The following is a 17,187-nucleotide window of genomic DNA, read 5'->3' as shown; positions in this document are numbered from 1 at the left end:
AAAAGACAACAATATAATGTCAGAAAAATTCTGTACTATGAATCCTGACTAGTTCATTAACTACAGATAATACTTGTTTCAGTGAATATTATTCACAGAAGAATCTGAGTTCCTTATATCAGACTGTATAGAAACTATTAACACTGTACAGTTCTGCTACCCAACAATATGAGGACAGTGTAACACACACACTACAGTTGTTGGTCCAACCATATGAGGACGTATTCTGAAACACACATCTCCTTCACAGCTTGAAACCATATAAGGACATGACGACTGAACACATGTAGAGTTCATGTTCCTGACTTCTAGCTTCTCCTGCTGTTGTCAATAAAAGCTCTAAACCCAACACTGATGTAAAGCCATCTATTTCCCCAGAAATCCAATCATGTTAACTGATCAGCTTCAGGTTAAATGGACAAAAACATGTGTAAAAAGACAAAAATATTAAATTTAGTCAGAATAAAGATCAAGCAAACGCTTAAAGGGAAAGTTTGGACTAACAAATGGTATAGATAATTTCTTTCTCCTAATGCAAATGTTGATTTGGGGAAACTTTCAATCAAACTGATTGTTTTAAAACAATCAAAGTGCATTTCATTTATGCACTAGGCCCAACTGACTCATATACTTGATTTCAAATACAAAAAATAATGTGTGACCTGTTGGAAGAATGAAATGGATTTTTCACTCACTTCTTGGTCTGTAGGAGGTTGGGACATGGTCTCAACACTTGGTGTCTGAAACAAAAGACAACAATGTAAATCCTGACTAGTTCATTAACTACAGATCATACTTGTTTCAGTGAATATAATTCACAGAAGAATCTGAGTTCCTCATATCAGACTGTATAGAAACTATTAACACTGTACAGTTCTGCTGCCCAACAATATGAGGACAGTGTAACACACACACTACAGTTGTTGGTCCAACCATATGAGGACGTATTCTGAAACACACATCTCCTTCACAGCTTGAAACAATATGAGGACATGACGACTGAACACATGTAGAGTTCATGTTCCTGACTTCTAGCTTCTCCTGTTGTTGTCAATAAAAGCTCTAAACCCAACACTGATGTAAAGCCATCTATTTCCCCAGAAATCCAATCATATTAACTGATAAGCTTCAGGTTAAATGGACAAAAACATGTGTAAAAGGACAAAAATATTAAACTTAGTCAGAACAAATATCAAGCAAATGCTTAAAGGGAAAGTTTGGACTAACAAATGGTATAGACAATTTCTTTCTCCTAATGCTAATGTTGATTTGGGGAAACTTTCACTCAAACTGATTGTTTTAAAACAATCAAAGTGCATTTCATTTATGCACTAGGCCCAACTGACTCATATACTCGATTTCAAATACAAAAACTAATGTGTGACCTGTTGGAGGAATGAAGTGAATTTTCACTCACTTCTTGGTCTGTAGGAGGTTGGGACATGGTCTCAACACTTGGTGTCTGAAACAAAAGACAACAATGTAAATCCTGACTAGTTCATTAGCTACAGATCATACTTGTTTCAGTGAACATTATTCACAGAAGAATCTGAGTTCCTTATATCAGACTGTATAGAAACTAATAACACTGTACAGTTCTGCTACCCAACAATATGAGGACAGTGTAACACACACACACTACAGTTGTTGGTCCAACCATATGAGGATGTATTCTGAAACACACACATCTCCTTTACAGCTTGAATCAATATGAGGACATGACGACTGAACACATGTAGAGTTCATGTTCCTGACTTCTAGCTTCTCCTGCTGTTGTCAATAAAAGCTCTAAACCCAACACTGATGTAAAGCCATCTATTTCCCCAAAAATCCAATCATATTAACTGATCAGCTTCAGGTTAAATGGACAAAAACATGTGTAAAAAGTCAAAAATATTAAATTTAGTCAGAATAAAGATCAAGCAAATGCTTAAAGGGAAAGTTTGGACTAACAAATGGTATAGATAATTTCTTTCTCCTAATGCAAATGTTGATTTGGGGAAACTTTCAATCAAACTGATTGTTTTAATACAATCAAAGTGCATTTCATTTATGCACTAGGCCCAACTGACTCATATACTTGATTCCAAACACAAAAATTAATGTGTGACCTGTTGGAAGAATGAAGTGGATTTTTCACTCACTTCTTGGTCTGTAGGAGTTTGGGACATGGTCTCAACACTTGGTGTCTGCAACAAAAGACAACAATATAATGTCAGAAACATTCTGTACTATGAATCCTGACTAGTTCATTAACTACAGATAATACTTGTTTCAGTGAATATTATTCACAGAAGAATCTGAGTTCCTTATATCAGACTGTATAGAAACTATTAACACTGTACAGTTCTGCTACCCAACAATATGAGGACAGTGTAACACACACACTACAGTTGTTGGTCCAACCATATGAGGACGTATTCTGAAACACACATCTCCTTCACAGCTTGAAACCATATCAGGACATGACGACTGAACACATGTAGAGTTCATGTTCCTGACTTCTAGCTTCTCCTGCTGTTGTCAATAAAAGCTCTAAACCCAACACTGATGTAAAGCCATCTATTTCCCCAGAAATCCAATCATGTTAACTGATCAGCTTCAGGTTAAATGGACAAAAACATGTGTAAAAAGACAAAAATATTAAATTTAGTCAGAATAAAGATCAAGCAAACGCTTAAAGGGAAAGTTTGGACTAACAAATGGTATAGATAATTTCTTTCTCCTAATGCAAATGTTGATTTGGGGAAACTTTCAATCAAACTGATTGTTTTAAAACAATCAAAGTGCATTTCATTTATGCACTAGGCCCAACTGACTCATATACTTGATTTCAAATACAAAAAATAATGTGTGACCTGTTGGAAGAATGAAATGGATTTTTCACTCACTTCTTGGTCTGTAGGAGGTTGGGACATGGTCTCAACACTTGGTGTCTGAAACAAAAGACAACAATGTAAATCCTGACTAGTTCATTAGCTACAGATCATACTTGTTTCAGTGAACATTATTCACAGAAGAATCTGAGTTCCTTATATCAGACTGTATAGAAACTAATAACACTGTACAGTTCTGCTACCCAACAATATGAGGACAGTGTAACACACACACACTACAGTTGTTGGTCCAACCATATGAGGATGTATTCTGAAACACACACATCTCCTTTACAGCTTGAATAATTATGAGGACATGACAACTGAACACATGTAGAGTTCATGTTCCTGACTTCTAGCTTCTCCTGCTGTTGTCAATAAAAGCTCTAAACCCAACACTGACATAAAGCCATCTATTTCCCCAGAAATCCAATCATATTAACTGATCAGCTTCAGGTTAAATGGACAAAAACATGTGTAAAAGGACAAAAATATTAAATTTAGTTAGAATAAAGATCAAGCAAATGCTTAAAGGGAAAGTTTGGACTAACAAATGGTATAGACAATTTCTTTCTCCTAATGCTAATGTTGATTTGGGGAAACTTTCACTCAAACTGATTGTTTTAACACAATCAAAGTGCATTTCATTTATGCACTAGGCCCAACTGACTCATATACTTTATTTCAAATACAAAAATTAATGTGTGACCTGTTGGAAGAATGAAGTGAATTTTTCACTCACTTCTTGGTCTGTAGGAGGTTGGGACATGGTCTCAACACTTGGTGTCTGAAACAAAAGACAACAATGTAAATCCTGACTAGTTCATTAGCTACAGATCATTCTTATTTCAGTGAATATAATTCACAGAAGAATCTGAGTTCCTTATATCAGACTGTATAGAAACTATTAACACTGTACAGTTCTGCTACCCAACAATATGAGGACAGTGTAACACACACACTACAGTTGTTGGTCCAACCATATGAGGACGTATTCTGAAACACACACATCTCCTTCACAGCTTGAAACAATATGAGGACATGACGACTGAACACATGTAAAGTTCATGTTCCAGACTTCTAACATCTGCTGTTGTCAATTAAAGCTCTAAACCCAACACTCATGTAAAGCCATCTATTTCCCCAGAAATCCAATCATGTAAACTGATCAGCTTCAGGTTAAATGGACAAAAACATGTGTAAAAGGGCAAAAATATTAAATTTAGACAGAATAAAGATCAAGCAAAAACTTAAAGGGGAAGTTTGGACTAACAAATGGTATAGACAATTTCTTTCTCTTAATGCTTTTGTTGATTTGGGGAAACTTTCACTCAAACTGATTGTTTTAATACAATCAAAGTGCATTTCATTCATGCACTAGGCCCAACTGACTCATATACTTGATTCCAAATACAAAAAATAATGTGTGACCTGTTGGAAGAATGAAGATCTATTGAGTTGTAAGTGATCTGAACGTTTCATGATGATAGCCCCAAGCACAATTTCACATTATTCTGGGTCCAGTTCACTGAAAAAATCTTCAATCAGGCTGAAAAATCACAGGAAAGCAGAATCTATTGAGTTATAAGTGATTCCAACGTTTCATGATGATAGCTCAGTCCTAATGGGGTCAAATGATGTCATAAATGTCACCGGATCACTTCTGCCTTAAAGGCCTGCTTACAAAAACAGCTTTGGGGGCTTATAACTTGGCTTCTGAATGTCCTAGAGAGGTCAGCTTGGTTTTAAATTACTCCAATTAACAGCCCCTATTAGCTCTTATGGTTTTAAAATGGGACACAGAATTATGTTGCACCAAGCACAATTTCACATATTTTTGGTTGCATATCTGTGATACAAGCTCCAATCTGTCTGAAATTAACATATGTTGGACATGTGAGGTCAAGGAGCATATCAGTTGCAAGTCTGTAAGTTGAAGAGAACCCTGTTTTTCAGCTGAAATCCATCATTTTTTCTGACCTCTGACCCAGAACAGCACCAGAACAATGAGCTACGGCTACCAAACTGCCTGGGCTAGCTCGGGGTGATGGCGGCGTGCCAAATCGACGTTTGTTTGGTGAAAATCGGTTGAGAAATGCCACTTTGCCGAGCACATGGCAAAAAAGGCGGGAAAAGTGCCATCCGGCCCCAAACGGACGCTTAACACGATGCGACCGACACAAATTTGAAATCTATGGTTCGGACCAGCACTGGGGTAAAACAAAAAAATTTTCGTGAACCTCGGATCAACGATGGCCGAACGGCAGCCAAAAAGGGGCTCAAATCTTGGCCAGGCTTCATTTGGGGCCTAGGGTTTTGTCCGTTGCTTTTAATTAATTAAAAATAGTTTATTTCTACGTAGGGACATGAAATTCACATATGTTGTAAAGAAGGACATGCCAAATCATAATTTCTAAAATGCGTCACGCTACGTCGCTCACTGACCGAGTTCGGCCACTAGTGGGCGCAGTCAAAAAAAATTTCACTCTCTGGTTCGGAAGTCCGGTACGAGAGCAAAAATCTACTCGCCTTTTTGATAGCCCTCACGGCGCTAGAATTGCACCATTGCAAACTTGCAAAAATTGCGCGCTTTGGGGGGCTATATCTCCGGAACCACAAAATATTTTGCCACCAAATCACCTCGGGTGGACTAGTGCTTGGCCCCCGAACCACATATCCGAAGATGGCGCCGCTGGCACCAGCAGAACTTTTTTTTTCCACTTTGTAACAGCAAAACACAAGTCCTCTTTGAGGCGTTACGTCTCAGAGGACATTTTTTGGCCTAACTCTGAAGCGACTTTTTTTTCTTTTCAATTTTGACAGCGGATTATGATTGCTTGGCACCACGGGGACCACCTCTCCAAAAACGGGACGGATTGGGCGTTTGCTTGAGGAGCTGTGGCCAAAAAAGAGCGTGACCTCTGGCGACCTAGGGTTCAGAAAAGCACCGGAACAACGAGCTACGGCTACCAAACTGCCTGGGCTAGCTCGGGGTGACGGCGGCATGCCAAATCAATGTTTGTTTTGTTAAAATCGGTTGAGAAATGCCACTTTGCCGAGCACATGACAAAAAAGGAGGGAACACTGCCGTCCGGCCCCAAACGGACGCTTTACACGATGCGACCGGCACAAATTCAAAATCTGAGGTTCGGGCTAGTGGTGGGATGCACCAGAAGAATTTTCGGGTGCCTCGGACCAACGTGGGCTGAATGGCGGACGAAAAGGGTCTCAAGTGGCAGAAGGCCGCAAACAAAGCCTGAGCTAAATTTTAACACTTTCGGGCCGCCGTTTGAATTCAGTCAGGCGTAGCCGCACGAAATTTTTTGTGGTGCATCCCGGCTACCATCTCATCGACACACGTCGAAATTGCGGCCGTCGGACCTTTTCGAGGGCCCTTTCGGGACGCATTTCCAAGTAGAAATCGTCAGGTAGTGTCCGGTTACACCTTTGTGGGCTTATAACTTGGCTTCAGAATATCCTAGAGGTCAGGTTGATTTTAAAATACTCCAATTAATGGTCTATATCTGGAACAGAAGGAATGGAGTCATTACCACTTATGGGTTTTAAATGGCACCCAGAATTATGTCGCACAAACCACAATTTCACATATTTCTGGGTCCAGTTCTCTGAAAAAAGCTTCAATCAGGCTGAAACATCACAGGAAGGTAGAATCTATTGAGTTAGAAGTGATTCCAACGGTTCATGATGATAGCTCATTCCTAATGGGGTCAAATGATGTCACAAAGGTCATCGGATCACTTGTTCTTTAAAGGCGTGGTTCCTAACACACATTTGCGGGCTTATAACTTTTCTTCTGAATGTCCTAGAGAGCTCAGATCTGGTTTTTAAATGGCACCCAGAATTATGTCGCACAAAGCCCAATTTCACATATTTCTGGGTCCATTTGTGTGAAAACAAGGTCCAATCAGGCTGAAACATCACGTGAAAGTATAATCTATGGAGTTGTAAGTGATCTGAACGTTTCATGATGATAGCACATTCCTAAGGGGGTCAAACCATGTCCCAAAGGTCACCGGGCGTGGTGTCACTTGAAGGCCGGTTTCCAAAAACAGCTTTGGTGGCTCATAACTTTTCTTCCGATTTTTCACTCACTTCTTGGTCTGTAGGAGTTTGGGACATGGTCTCAACACTTGGTGTCTGCAACAAAAGACAACAATATAATGTCAGAAACATTCTGTACTATGAATCCTGACTAGTTCATTAACTACAGATCATACTTGTTTCAGTGAATATTATTCACAGAAGAATCTGAGTTCCTTATATCAGACTGTATAGAAACTATTAACACTGTACAGTTCTGCTACCCAACAATATGAGGACAGTGTAACACACACACTACAGTTGTTGGTCCAACCATATGAGGACGTATTCTGAAACACACACATCTCCTTCACAGCTTGAAACAATATGAGGACATGACGACTGAACACATGTAGTGTTCATGTTCCTGACTTCTAGCTTCTCCTGCTGTTGTCAATAAAAGCTCTAAACCCAACACTGATGTAAAGCCATCTATTTCCCCAGAAATCCAATCATATTAACTGATCAGCTTCAGGTTAAATGGACAAAAACATGTGTAAAAGGACAAAAATATTAAATTTAGTTAGAATAAAGATCAAGCAAATGCTTAAAGGGAAAGTTTGGACTAACAAATGGTATAGACAATTTCTTTCTCCTAATGCTAATGTTGATTTGGGGAAACTTTCACTCAAACTGATTGTTTTAACACAATCAAAGTGCATTTCATTTATGCACTAGGCCCAACTGACTCATATACTTTATTTCAAATACAAAAATTAATGTGTGACCTGTTGGAAGAATGAAGTGAATTTTTCACTCACTTCTTGGTCTGTAGGAGGTTGGGACATGGTCTCAACACTTGGTGTCTGAAACAAAAGACAACAATGTAAATCCTGACTAGTTCATTAGCTACAGATCATTCTTATTTCAGTGAATATAATTCACAGAAGAATCTGAGTTCCTTATATCAGACTGTATAGAAACTATTAACACTGTACAGTTCTGCTACCCAACAATATGAGGACAGTGTAACACACACACTACAGTTGTTGGTCCAACCATATGAGGACGTATTCTGAAACACACACATCTCCTTCACAGCTTGAAACAATATGAGGACATGACGACTGAACACATGTAAAGTTCATGTTCCTGACTTCTAACATCTGCTGTTGTCAATAAAAGCTCTAAACCCAACACTCATGTAAAGCCATCTATTTCCCCAGAAATCCAATCATGTAAACTGATCAGCTTCAGGTTAAATGGACAAAAACATGTGTAAAAGGGCAAAAATATTAAATTTAGACAGAATAAAGATCAAGCAAATGCTTAAAGGGGAAGTTTGGACTAACAAATGGTATAGACAATTTCTTTCTCTTAATGCTTTTGTTGATTTGGGGAAACTTTCACTCAAACTGATTGTTTTAATACAATCAAAGTGCATTTCATTCATGCACTAGGCCCAACTGACTCATATACTTGATTCCAAATACAAAAAATAATGTGTGACCTGTTGGAAGAATGAAGATCTATTGAGTTGTAAGTGATCTGAACGTTTCATGATGATAGCCCCAAGCACAATTTCACATTATTCTGGGTCCAGTTCACTGAAAAAATCTTCAATCAGGCTGAAAAATCACAGGAAAGCAGAATCTATTGAGTTATAAGTGATTCCAACGTTTCATGATGATAGCTCAGTCCTAATGGGGTCAAATGATGTCATAAATGTCACCGGATCACTTCTGCCTTAAAGGCCTGCTTACAAAAACAGCTTTGGGGGCTTATAACTTGGCTTCTGAATGTCCTAGAGAGGTCAGCTTGGTTTTAAATTACTCCAATTAACAGCCCCTATTAGCTCTTATGGTTTTAAAATGGGACACAGAATTATGTTGCACCAAGCACAATTTCACATATTTCTGGTTGCATATCTGTGATACAAGCTCCAATCTGTCTGAAATTAACATATGTTGGACATGTGAGGTCAAGGAGCATATCAGTTGCAAGTCTGTAGGTTGAAGAGAACCCTGTTTTTCAGCTGAAATCCATCATTTTTTCTGACCTCTGACCCAGAACAGCACCAGAACAATGAGCTACGGCTACCAAACTGCCTGGGCTAGCTCGGGGTGATGGCGGCGTGCCAAATCGACGTTTGTTTGGTGAAAATCGGTTGAGAAATGCCACTGGCACCAGCAGAACTTTTTTTTTCCACTTTGTAACAGCAAAACACAAGTCCTCTTTGAGGCGTTACGTCTCAGAGGACATTTTTTGGCCTAACTCTGAAGCGACTAGCTCGGGGTGACGGCGGCATGCCAAATCAATGTTTCTTTTGTTAAAATCGGTTGAGAAATGCCACTTTGCCGAGCACATGGCAAAAAAGGCGGGAAAAGTGCCATCCGGCCCCAAACGGACGCTTAACACGATGCGACCGACACAAATTTGAAATCTATGGTTCGGACCAGCACTGGGGTAAAACAAAAAAATTTTCGTGAGCCTCGGATCAACGATGGCCGAACGGCAGCCAAAAAGGGGCTCAAATCTTGGCCAGGCTTCATTTGGGGCCTAGGGTTTTGTCCGTTGCTTTTAATTAATTAAAAATAGTTTATTTCTACGTAGGGACATGAAATTCACATATGTTGTAAAGAAGGACATGCCAAATCATAATTTCTAAAATGCGTCACGCTACGTCGCTCACTGACCGAGTTCGGCCACTAGTGGGCGCAGTCAAAAAAAATTTCACTCTCTGGTTTGGAAGTCCGGTACGAGAGCAAAAATCTACTCGCCTTTTTGATAGCCCTCACGGCGCTAGAATTGCGCCATTGCAAACTTGCAAAAATTGCGCGCTTTGGGGGGCTATATCTCCGGAACCACAAAATATTTTGCCACCAAATCACCTCGGGTGGACTAGTGCTTGGCCCCCGAACCACATATCCGAAGATGGCGCCGCTGGCACCAGCAGAACTTTTTTTTTCCACTTTGTAACAGCAAAACACAAGTCCTCTTTGAGGCGTTACGTCTCAGAGGACATTTTTTGGCCTAACTCTGAAGCGACTTTTTTTTTCTTTTCAATTTTGACAGCGGATTATGATTGCTTGGCACCACGGGGACCACCTCTCCAAAAACGGGACGGATTGGGCGTTTGCTTGAGGAGCTGTGGCCAAAAAAGAGCGTGACCTCTGGCGACCTAGGGTTCAGAAAAGCACCGGAACAACGAGCTACGGCTACCAAACTGCCTGGGCTAGCTCGGGGTGACGGCGGCATGCCAAATCAATGTTTCTTTTGTTAAAATCGGTTGAGAAATGCCACTTTGCCGAGCACATGACAAAAAAGGAGGGAACACTGCCGTCCGGCCCCAAACGGACGCTTTACACGATGCGACCGGCACAAATTCAAAATCTGTGGTTCGGGCTAGTGGTGGGATGCACCAGAAGAATTTTCGGGTGCCTCGGACCAACGTGGGCTGAATGGCGGACGAAAAGGGTCTCAAGTGGCAGAAGGCCGCAAACAAAGCCTGAGCTAAATTTTAACACTTTCGGGCCGCCGCTTGAATTCAGTCAGGCGTAGCCGCACGAAATTTTTTGAGGTGCATCCCGGCTACCATCTCATCGACACACGTCGAAATTGCGGCCGTTGGACCTTTTCGAGGGCCCTTTCGGGACGCATGTCCAAGTAGATATAGTCAGGTAGTGTCCGGTTACACCTTTGTGGGCTTATAACTTGGCTTCAGAATATCCTAGAGAGGTCAGGTTGATTTTAAAATACTCCAATTAATGGTCTATATCTGGAACAGAAGGAATGGAGTCATTACCACTTATGGGTTTTAAATGGCACCCAGAATTATGTCGCACAAACCACAATTTCACATATTTCTGGGTCCAGTTCTCTGAAAAAAGCTTCAATCAGGCTGAAACATCACAGGAAGGTAGAATCTATTGAGTTAGAAGTGATTCCAACGGTTCATGATGATAGCTCATTCCTAATGGGGTCAAATGATGTCACAAAGGTCATCGGATCACTTGTTCTTTAAAGGCGTGGTTCCTAACACACATTTGCGGGCTTATAACTTTTCTTCTGAATGTCCTAGAGAGCTCAGATCTGGTTTTTAAATGGCACCCAGAATTATGTCGCACAAAGCCCAATTTCACATATTTCTGGGTCCATTTGTGTGAAAACAAGGTCCAATCAGGCTGAAACATCACGTGAAAGTATAATCTATGGAGTTGTAAGTGATCTGAACGTTTCATGATGATAGCACATTCCTAAGGGGGTCAAACCATGTCCCAAAGGTCACCGGGCGTGGTGTCACTTGAAGGCCGGTTTCCAAAAACAGCTTTGGTGGCTCATAACTTTTCTTCCGATTTTTCACTCACTTCTTGGTCTGTAGGAGTTTGGGACATGGTCTCAACACTTGGTGTCTGCAACAAAAGACAACAATATAATGTCAGAAACATTCTGTACTATGAATCCTGACTAGTTCATTAACTACAGATCATACTTGTTTCAGTGAATATTATTCACAGAAGAATCTGAGTTCCTTATATCAGACTGTATAGAAACTATTAACACTGTACAGTTCTGCTACCCAACAATATGAGGACAGTGTAACAACCACACTACAGTTGTTGGTCCAACCATATGAGGACGTATTCTGAAACACACACATCTCCTTCACAGCTTGAAACAATATGAGGACATGACGACTGAACACATGTAGTGTTCATGTTCCTGACTTCTAGCTTCTCCTGCTGTTGTCAATAAAAGCTCTAAACCCAACACTGATGTAAAGCCATCTATTTCCCCAGAAATCCAATCATATTAACTGATCAGCTTCAGGTTAAATGGACAAAAATGTGTAAAAGGACAAAAATATTAAATTTAGTCAGAATAAAGATCAAGCAAATGCTTAAAGGGAAAGCTTGGACTAACAAATGGTATAGACAATTTCTTTCTCCTAATGCAAATGTTGATTTGGGGAAACTTTCACTCAAACTGATTGTTTTAAAACAATCCAAGTGCATTTCATTTATGCACTAGGCCCAACTGACTCATATACTTGATTTCAAATACAAAAAATAATGTGTGACCTGTTGGAAGAATGAAATGAATTTTTCACTCACTTCTTGGTCTGTAGGAGGTTGGGACATGGTCTCAACACTTGGCGTCTGAAACAAAAGACAACAATATAATGTCAAACATTCTGTACTATGAATCCTGACTAGTTAATTAACTACAGATCATACTTGTTTCAGTGAATATTATTCACAGAAGAATCTGAGTTCCTTATATCAGACTGTATAGAAACTATTAACACTGTACAGTTCTGCTACCCAACAATATGCGGACAGTGTAACACACACACTACAGTTGTTGGTCCAACCATATGAGAACGTATTCTGAAACACACACATCTCCTTCACAGCTTGAAACAATATGAGGACATGATGACTGAACACATGTAGAGTTCATGTTCCTGACTTCTAGCTTCTCCTGCTGTTGTCAATAAAAGTTCTAAACCCAACACTGATGTAAAGCCATCTATTTCCCCAGAAATCCAATCATGTAAACTGATCAGCTTCAGGTTAAATGGACAAAAACATGTGTAAAAGGACAAAAATGTCAAATTTTGTTAATAAAAGCTCTAAACCCAGCACTGATCTACTCTGGTCTTCATAACTAGAATAACATCTATGTTTTCATCTACTAATATTTAACATTTCTTGTACTGCACAATCTGTAAAGAGGATTTGCTTACCAGAGCTCGCCGTGGCCACATAGATTCTCCATAGTCATAGGTGATTTCACTCTCTGCTTGGATATTGTCAATAGCAAACAAGCAGAGATGAGGTTTATACTGGACTGCCAGCTGTTTCATCTTGCAGTTTGGGTACTTGTGGTCATCATTAACCAGCCGGCCAAGTGAGTCGTCTTCACGGGAGGCATCAATGCTAAAAGTGAAGAAAAGAACATATGATTTGTTCACTAAAAACATAATGTTGTGAAGAACAACTGATATTGTATATGCCTTTACTTACCACCATGTGTTATTTTTCCATTTAAAATCAAATAGGAAAGCAGTTTGCTTTTCTGTGTACTTTTTCTGCCGCTTGTCCCGTTCATGTTCTGAGATAAGCTCCCCATGGTACTCGACTACAAAGGATCCCTTTTCAATTGGTTCAGAGGCAAATACACCATGTCCTAATACAAGATGTTCAATAAGTAGTGTTAAGTAATACAATCCAAATCAGGTTTACTGCAGCTGATCAGCCACTGACAAAACATGCAGAACAAACAATCATAAAATGTTTTAATTGTGAGGGGATTATCTAGATGCTTATGTTCATGGACGCAACAAATGAGTTGAAACAATAAATACCAATAATAAAAAAAAATTAAAATATTTTGCAATAAATTTCAAATACATGGAAATGTAAAACAGTTTTAATCTAGATAGATAACTTTATTGATCAATTTGGGAGGTTCCCTCAGGGAAACTGAAACAATTGTTATATATTACTAAATATTATAATAAACATTAGTTGCAGCTCCGGTAATATTCATGCAGCAGCCATAAGGAACAACATATAACATACCTTTATAGTCATTGATCCATTGGGCCTTTAAACAAGGCTTGTCACTTCCAGATAAAATAAAGTGAGCAGCCTCTGCTTCAGAAAGGTGTCAATGGGAAGAAGTCTTTCAACCAGATGTCATCAAAAACACTGCTCCTGCATAAGTACCCATTTTAAAATGTTCACACATTTTTCTGGGTCAACAATATGTGCTCCACTACGACAGCTCTTGCCACCAGCCAGTTCATACCTTTGCTATTCACACACTGAGGTACTGTTTCCAGCGTTTCACTTTTTATAAACGCTACACAGCGTCAATATAAACTTGTAGAGCTACTTCTTAAGCTGGTCTAATAAAAGAAGAAATATTATTCAGAGCTTTAGTTGACAAATTATTTTCTGCTTACAGAAAGATATTAGTGGAGATTGTGTCCTGTTACAATAGTAAATTGTGGTGATGGATGATGATTAAAATTTAAATCTGCTTTTGTGATTGCAGATTCTATGAGAAAAAAAATCCCATCTCCCGCAGTTCCACTGACCACGACATATGTAAACATGCTATCCGCTGGTTTAACTTGGCAGCAGATCGAGACTGCTCAAGGCGACATAGTTGTATACAAGAAGTTCAACCGGCTGACCAGCATTCATCTTTATAACATAAATTACAGTCTGGTAACAGTTTTTTAATACTGTTTGCATTACTATTATTGTACTTTATACTTTGCTTGCACATGCAACAAACCATTTTTTTATACAGTTTGTATTACTATTATACTTTATACTTGCACATGTAACACAGTTTTTATACAGTTTGTATTACTATTATACTTTATGTATTACTATTATACTTTATACTTGCACATGTAACAGTTTTTATACAGTTTGTATTACTATTATACTTTGCTTGCACATGTAACACAGTTTTTAATACAGTTTGTATTACTATTATACTTTATACTTGCACATGTAACACAGTTTTTTAATACAGTTTGTATTACTATTATATATATATATATATATATATATATATATATATATATATATATATATATATATATATCAATCAATCAATCAAAGCTTTATTTATAAAGCGCCTTCCACAACCCTGTCAGGAAGCCCAAAGCGCTGAACATTGTACAGTTGTATGTAAATATATTGAATAAATCAACAATAAAAGAAATTCAAATTACAAAATACAAATTACAAAATACAAAATGGAAATTACAAGATAGATGAAACATTCTGGTAAAGGACAAATGTGTGAAACACATTTGGATTGAGTGGATGGATTGAGTGTACCAATGAAAACTGTGGAATGGATTCAACATAAAAGAGGGCCAAAATCAAACATGTTCTGGAAACGCCAAGCGGAGGAGGTGTGTTTTTAGGTGATTCTTAAAGACTGGCAGAGAAGGGGACAGCCTAACTGAGGGTGGCAACTGGTTCCAGAGTGACGGTGCTAGGACTGAGAAAGCCCGGTCCCCACGGGTACGACACCTAGACCGAGGGACAGCGAGCAGGCCTTGGTCAGATATATATATATATATATATATATATATATATATATATATATATATATATATATATATATATATATATATAGTTTACAATTTGTAATAGGTAAAAAAGCTCCTGTATATATATACTTCCTGTTAAAAGGGAGTTTTTCCTTCCCACTGTCGCCAAAGTGCTTGCTCATAGGTGGTCACATGATTGGGTTTTTCTCGGTACCTATTAAGCGCCTTGAGGTGACTTTGTTTGTTATTTGGCGCTATATAAATAAAACTGAATTGAAATTGAATTGTACTGCTGCATACTGTGATATTTACAGTTGCTTAGTTAATTAAATGACTTAATTACTCACTTTTATCTACTAATTGAATTACTAAATGAAGCTGGAATTGTGCATTCTGCAGTTTTAATAGTGTATTAGTTTTTAAAGAAACAATATGCATTTTATACTATATTGTAAAAAGTATAAGGTAAGTTGAATTTAAAATATAATTAATGAAGAGTTGACTTTTTTCATCAATTTATTTATTAACCTTTATTTAACCAGGAAGATCCCATTGAGGTTAAAAACCTCTTTTTCAAGGGAGACCTGGCCAAGATAGGCAGCAGCAGTTGTCTCACATTTACAGAGGTTACTCAAACACATGCAACAATAAGTGAAAGACTACAAATAAAATAAAATTCAATTAAAAAAATAAAAAGTCAGTTAAAATGACAGTCAATCTAATTGAAACAGTTTCATGTTATGGACTTGGGCTCAATGATTCGTAGTTTAGATTTAAAAGCACTAAATGCAATGAATTCAGTCATCTTCCAGTCCTTCTGCAGTTTGTTCCAAGCCGAGGGTGCTAAATGGACAAAAGCTTTTTTACCAAGTTCAGTTTGGGCAAATAGAGCAGAACGCAACAAGTAACCATGCGCACAAAGAGAATACCGACCAGCATGTTTCATTGCAAGCAGGGAACATATATAAGAAGGCAGCAACCCAAGTATTGCCTTATATATAAAACTGTATAATTGAGAGTTCCTCCGACTTAACAAAGCAGGTCATCCTACCTGAGAGTATAACTCACAATGGCGAGTCTGAAATTTATGGTTAGTGATGAACCTCAGAGAAGCATGATACACAGAATCAACCATTCAAAGACATTGAGCAGAAGCATTCATATATAGAATATCACCATAATCCAGCACAGGCAAGAATGTTGCAGCAACAAGCAGCTTCTTTGAGAAACACAACTTATTTTGAAAGTAAAATCTCAGTTTTAACTTCAGGTTTTTCCACAAGATTCTCTACATGTGGTTTGAAGGTGAGCAAGTCATCAATTAAGATTCCCAGATATTTATATATGTGAACCATCTCTTGTTTTATTACCTTCAAGAGTGGTTACTAATGGGATTATTTGGACCAAATTCCTTGATTTAGAAAACAGCATGAGCTTTGTTTTGTCTGCGTTGAGAACAAGTTTAAGCAGAAGTAATGAGTGCTGGACAGCAAAAAAGGCTTTCTGCAAGGAGTCAATGGCTTGGACAAGAGTTGAACCACAGCTGTAAATAACAGTATCATCAGCATAGAAGTGCAAGTTTGCATCTGGCACATTTAGACTAAGATTGTTTACGTAAATGATAAATAGAAGTGGTTGATAATATCCACCTTGGATAACAAGCTGCGCACATTAAGATGAACTATCTTCAGCTCAATTTAGGATTTAAATTCAGATGGTGTCTGACTACATTGCAGCTCAGGGCCTGGGTTAGGTTGTACATTACCAGATTAGAGCAGTAGTAAGACGATCAGAAGTCTATGATTTGTAACATTACTTATTGATTTTGACTTGTGAAATGTTGAAACAAAGCAGGATTTTTCATAATTAATTTTGTAATTTTACAAAGCAAGAAGGTTTTGAAGATGAGGTAAATCTTTCTGTAGTTCAAATGATAAATAAATGTCCTGTTTCAAATACATTGGAAATTGTACAGGATGTATAGCAGCAGTGACGCATGTAGATCTGCCATGTCTCGCAGAGTGGGGACACTGTTTAATGTTCTCATCTTAGAGAATTTGAGTGTCCAAAGGCCCCCCACAGCCAATAAGCAAAGTGAAGTTATTTAAAAAAGCCATTATCCAAAACACACAATGATTGTTGATGCTGAATTAAATAGGCTGCACAAACCTAGGATGGCAAGTA

General features: G+C 38.4%; 1 protein-coding gene across 1 annotated transcript; it reads right to left on the bottom strand.

The window, feature by feature from the left end:
* Positions 1-4,916: 4,916 nt before the first annotated feature.
* Positions 4,917-14,447, bottom strand: LOC129158893 (histone-lysine N-methyltransferase set-1-like). Its single transcript, XM_070553264.1, has 3 exons — positions 12,667-14,447; positions 12,032-12,076; positions 4,917-11,329 (listed from the first exon to the last, which is right to left on the bottom strand). The coding sequence occupies exons 1-3, from the start codon at positions 12,901-12,903 to the stop codon at positions 11,255-11,257; spliced, it is 357 nt and encodes a 118-aa protein (XP_070409365.1). The 5' UTR covers positions 12,904-14,447; the 3' UTR covers positions 4,917-11,254.
* Between the last annotated feature and the right edge of the window lie 2,740 nt (positions 14,448-17,187).

Source organism: Nothobranchius furzeri, chromosome 7 (assembly GCF_043380555.1).
Source record: "Nothobranchius furzeri strain GRZ-AD chromosome 7, NfurGRZ-RIMD1, whole genome shotgun sequence".
NCBI classification, from domain to species: Eukaryota; Metazoa; Chordata; class Actinopteri; order Cyprinodontiformes; family Nothobranchiidae; genus Nothobranchius; species Nothobranchius furzeri.
This window is presented reverse-complemented; position numbering and strand designations above follow the sequence as displayed.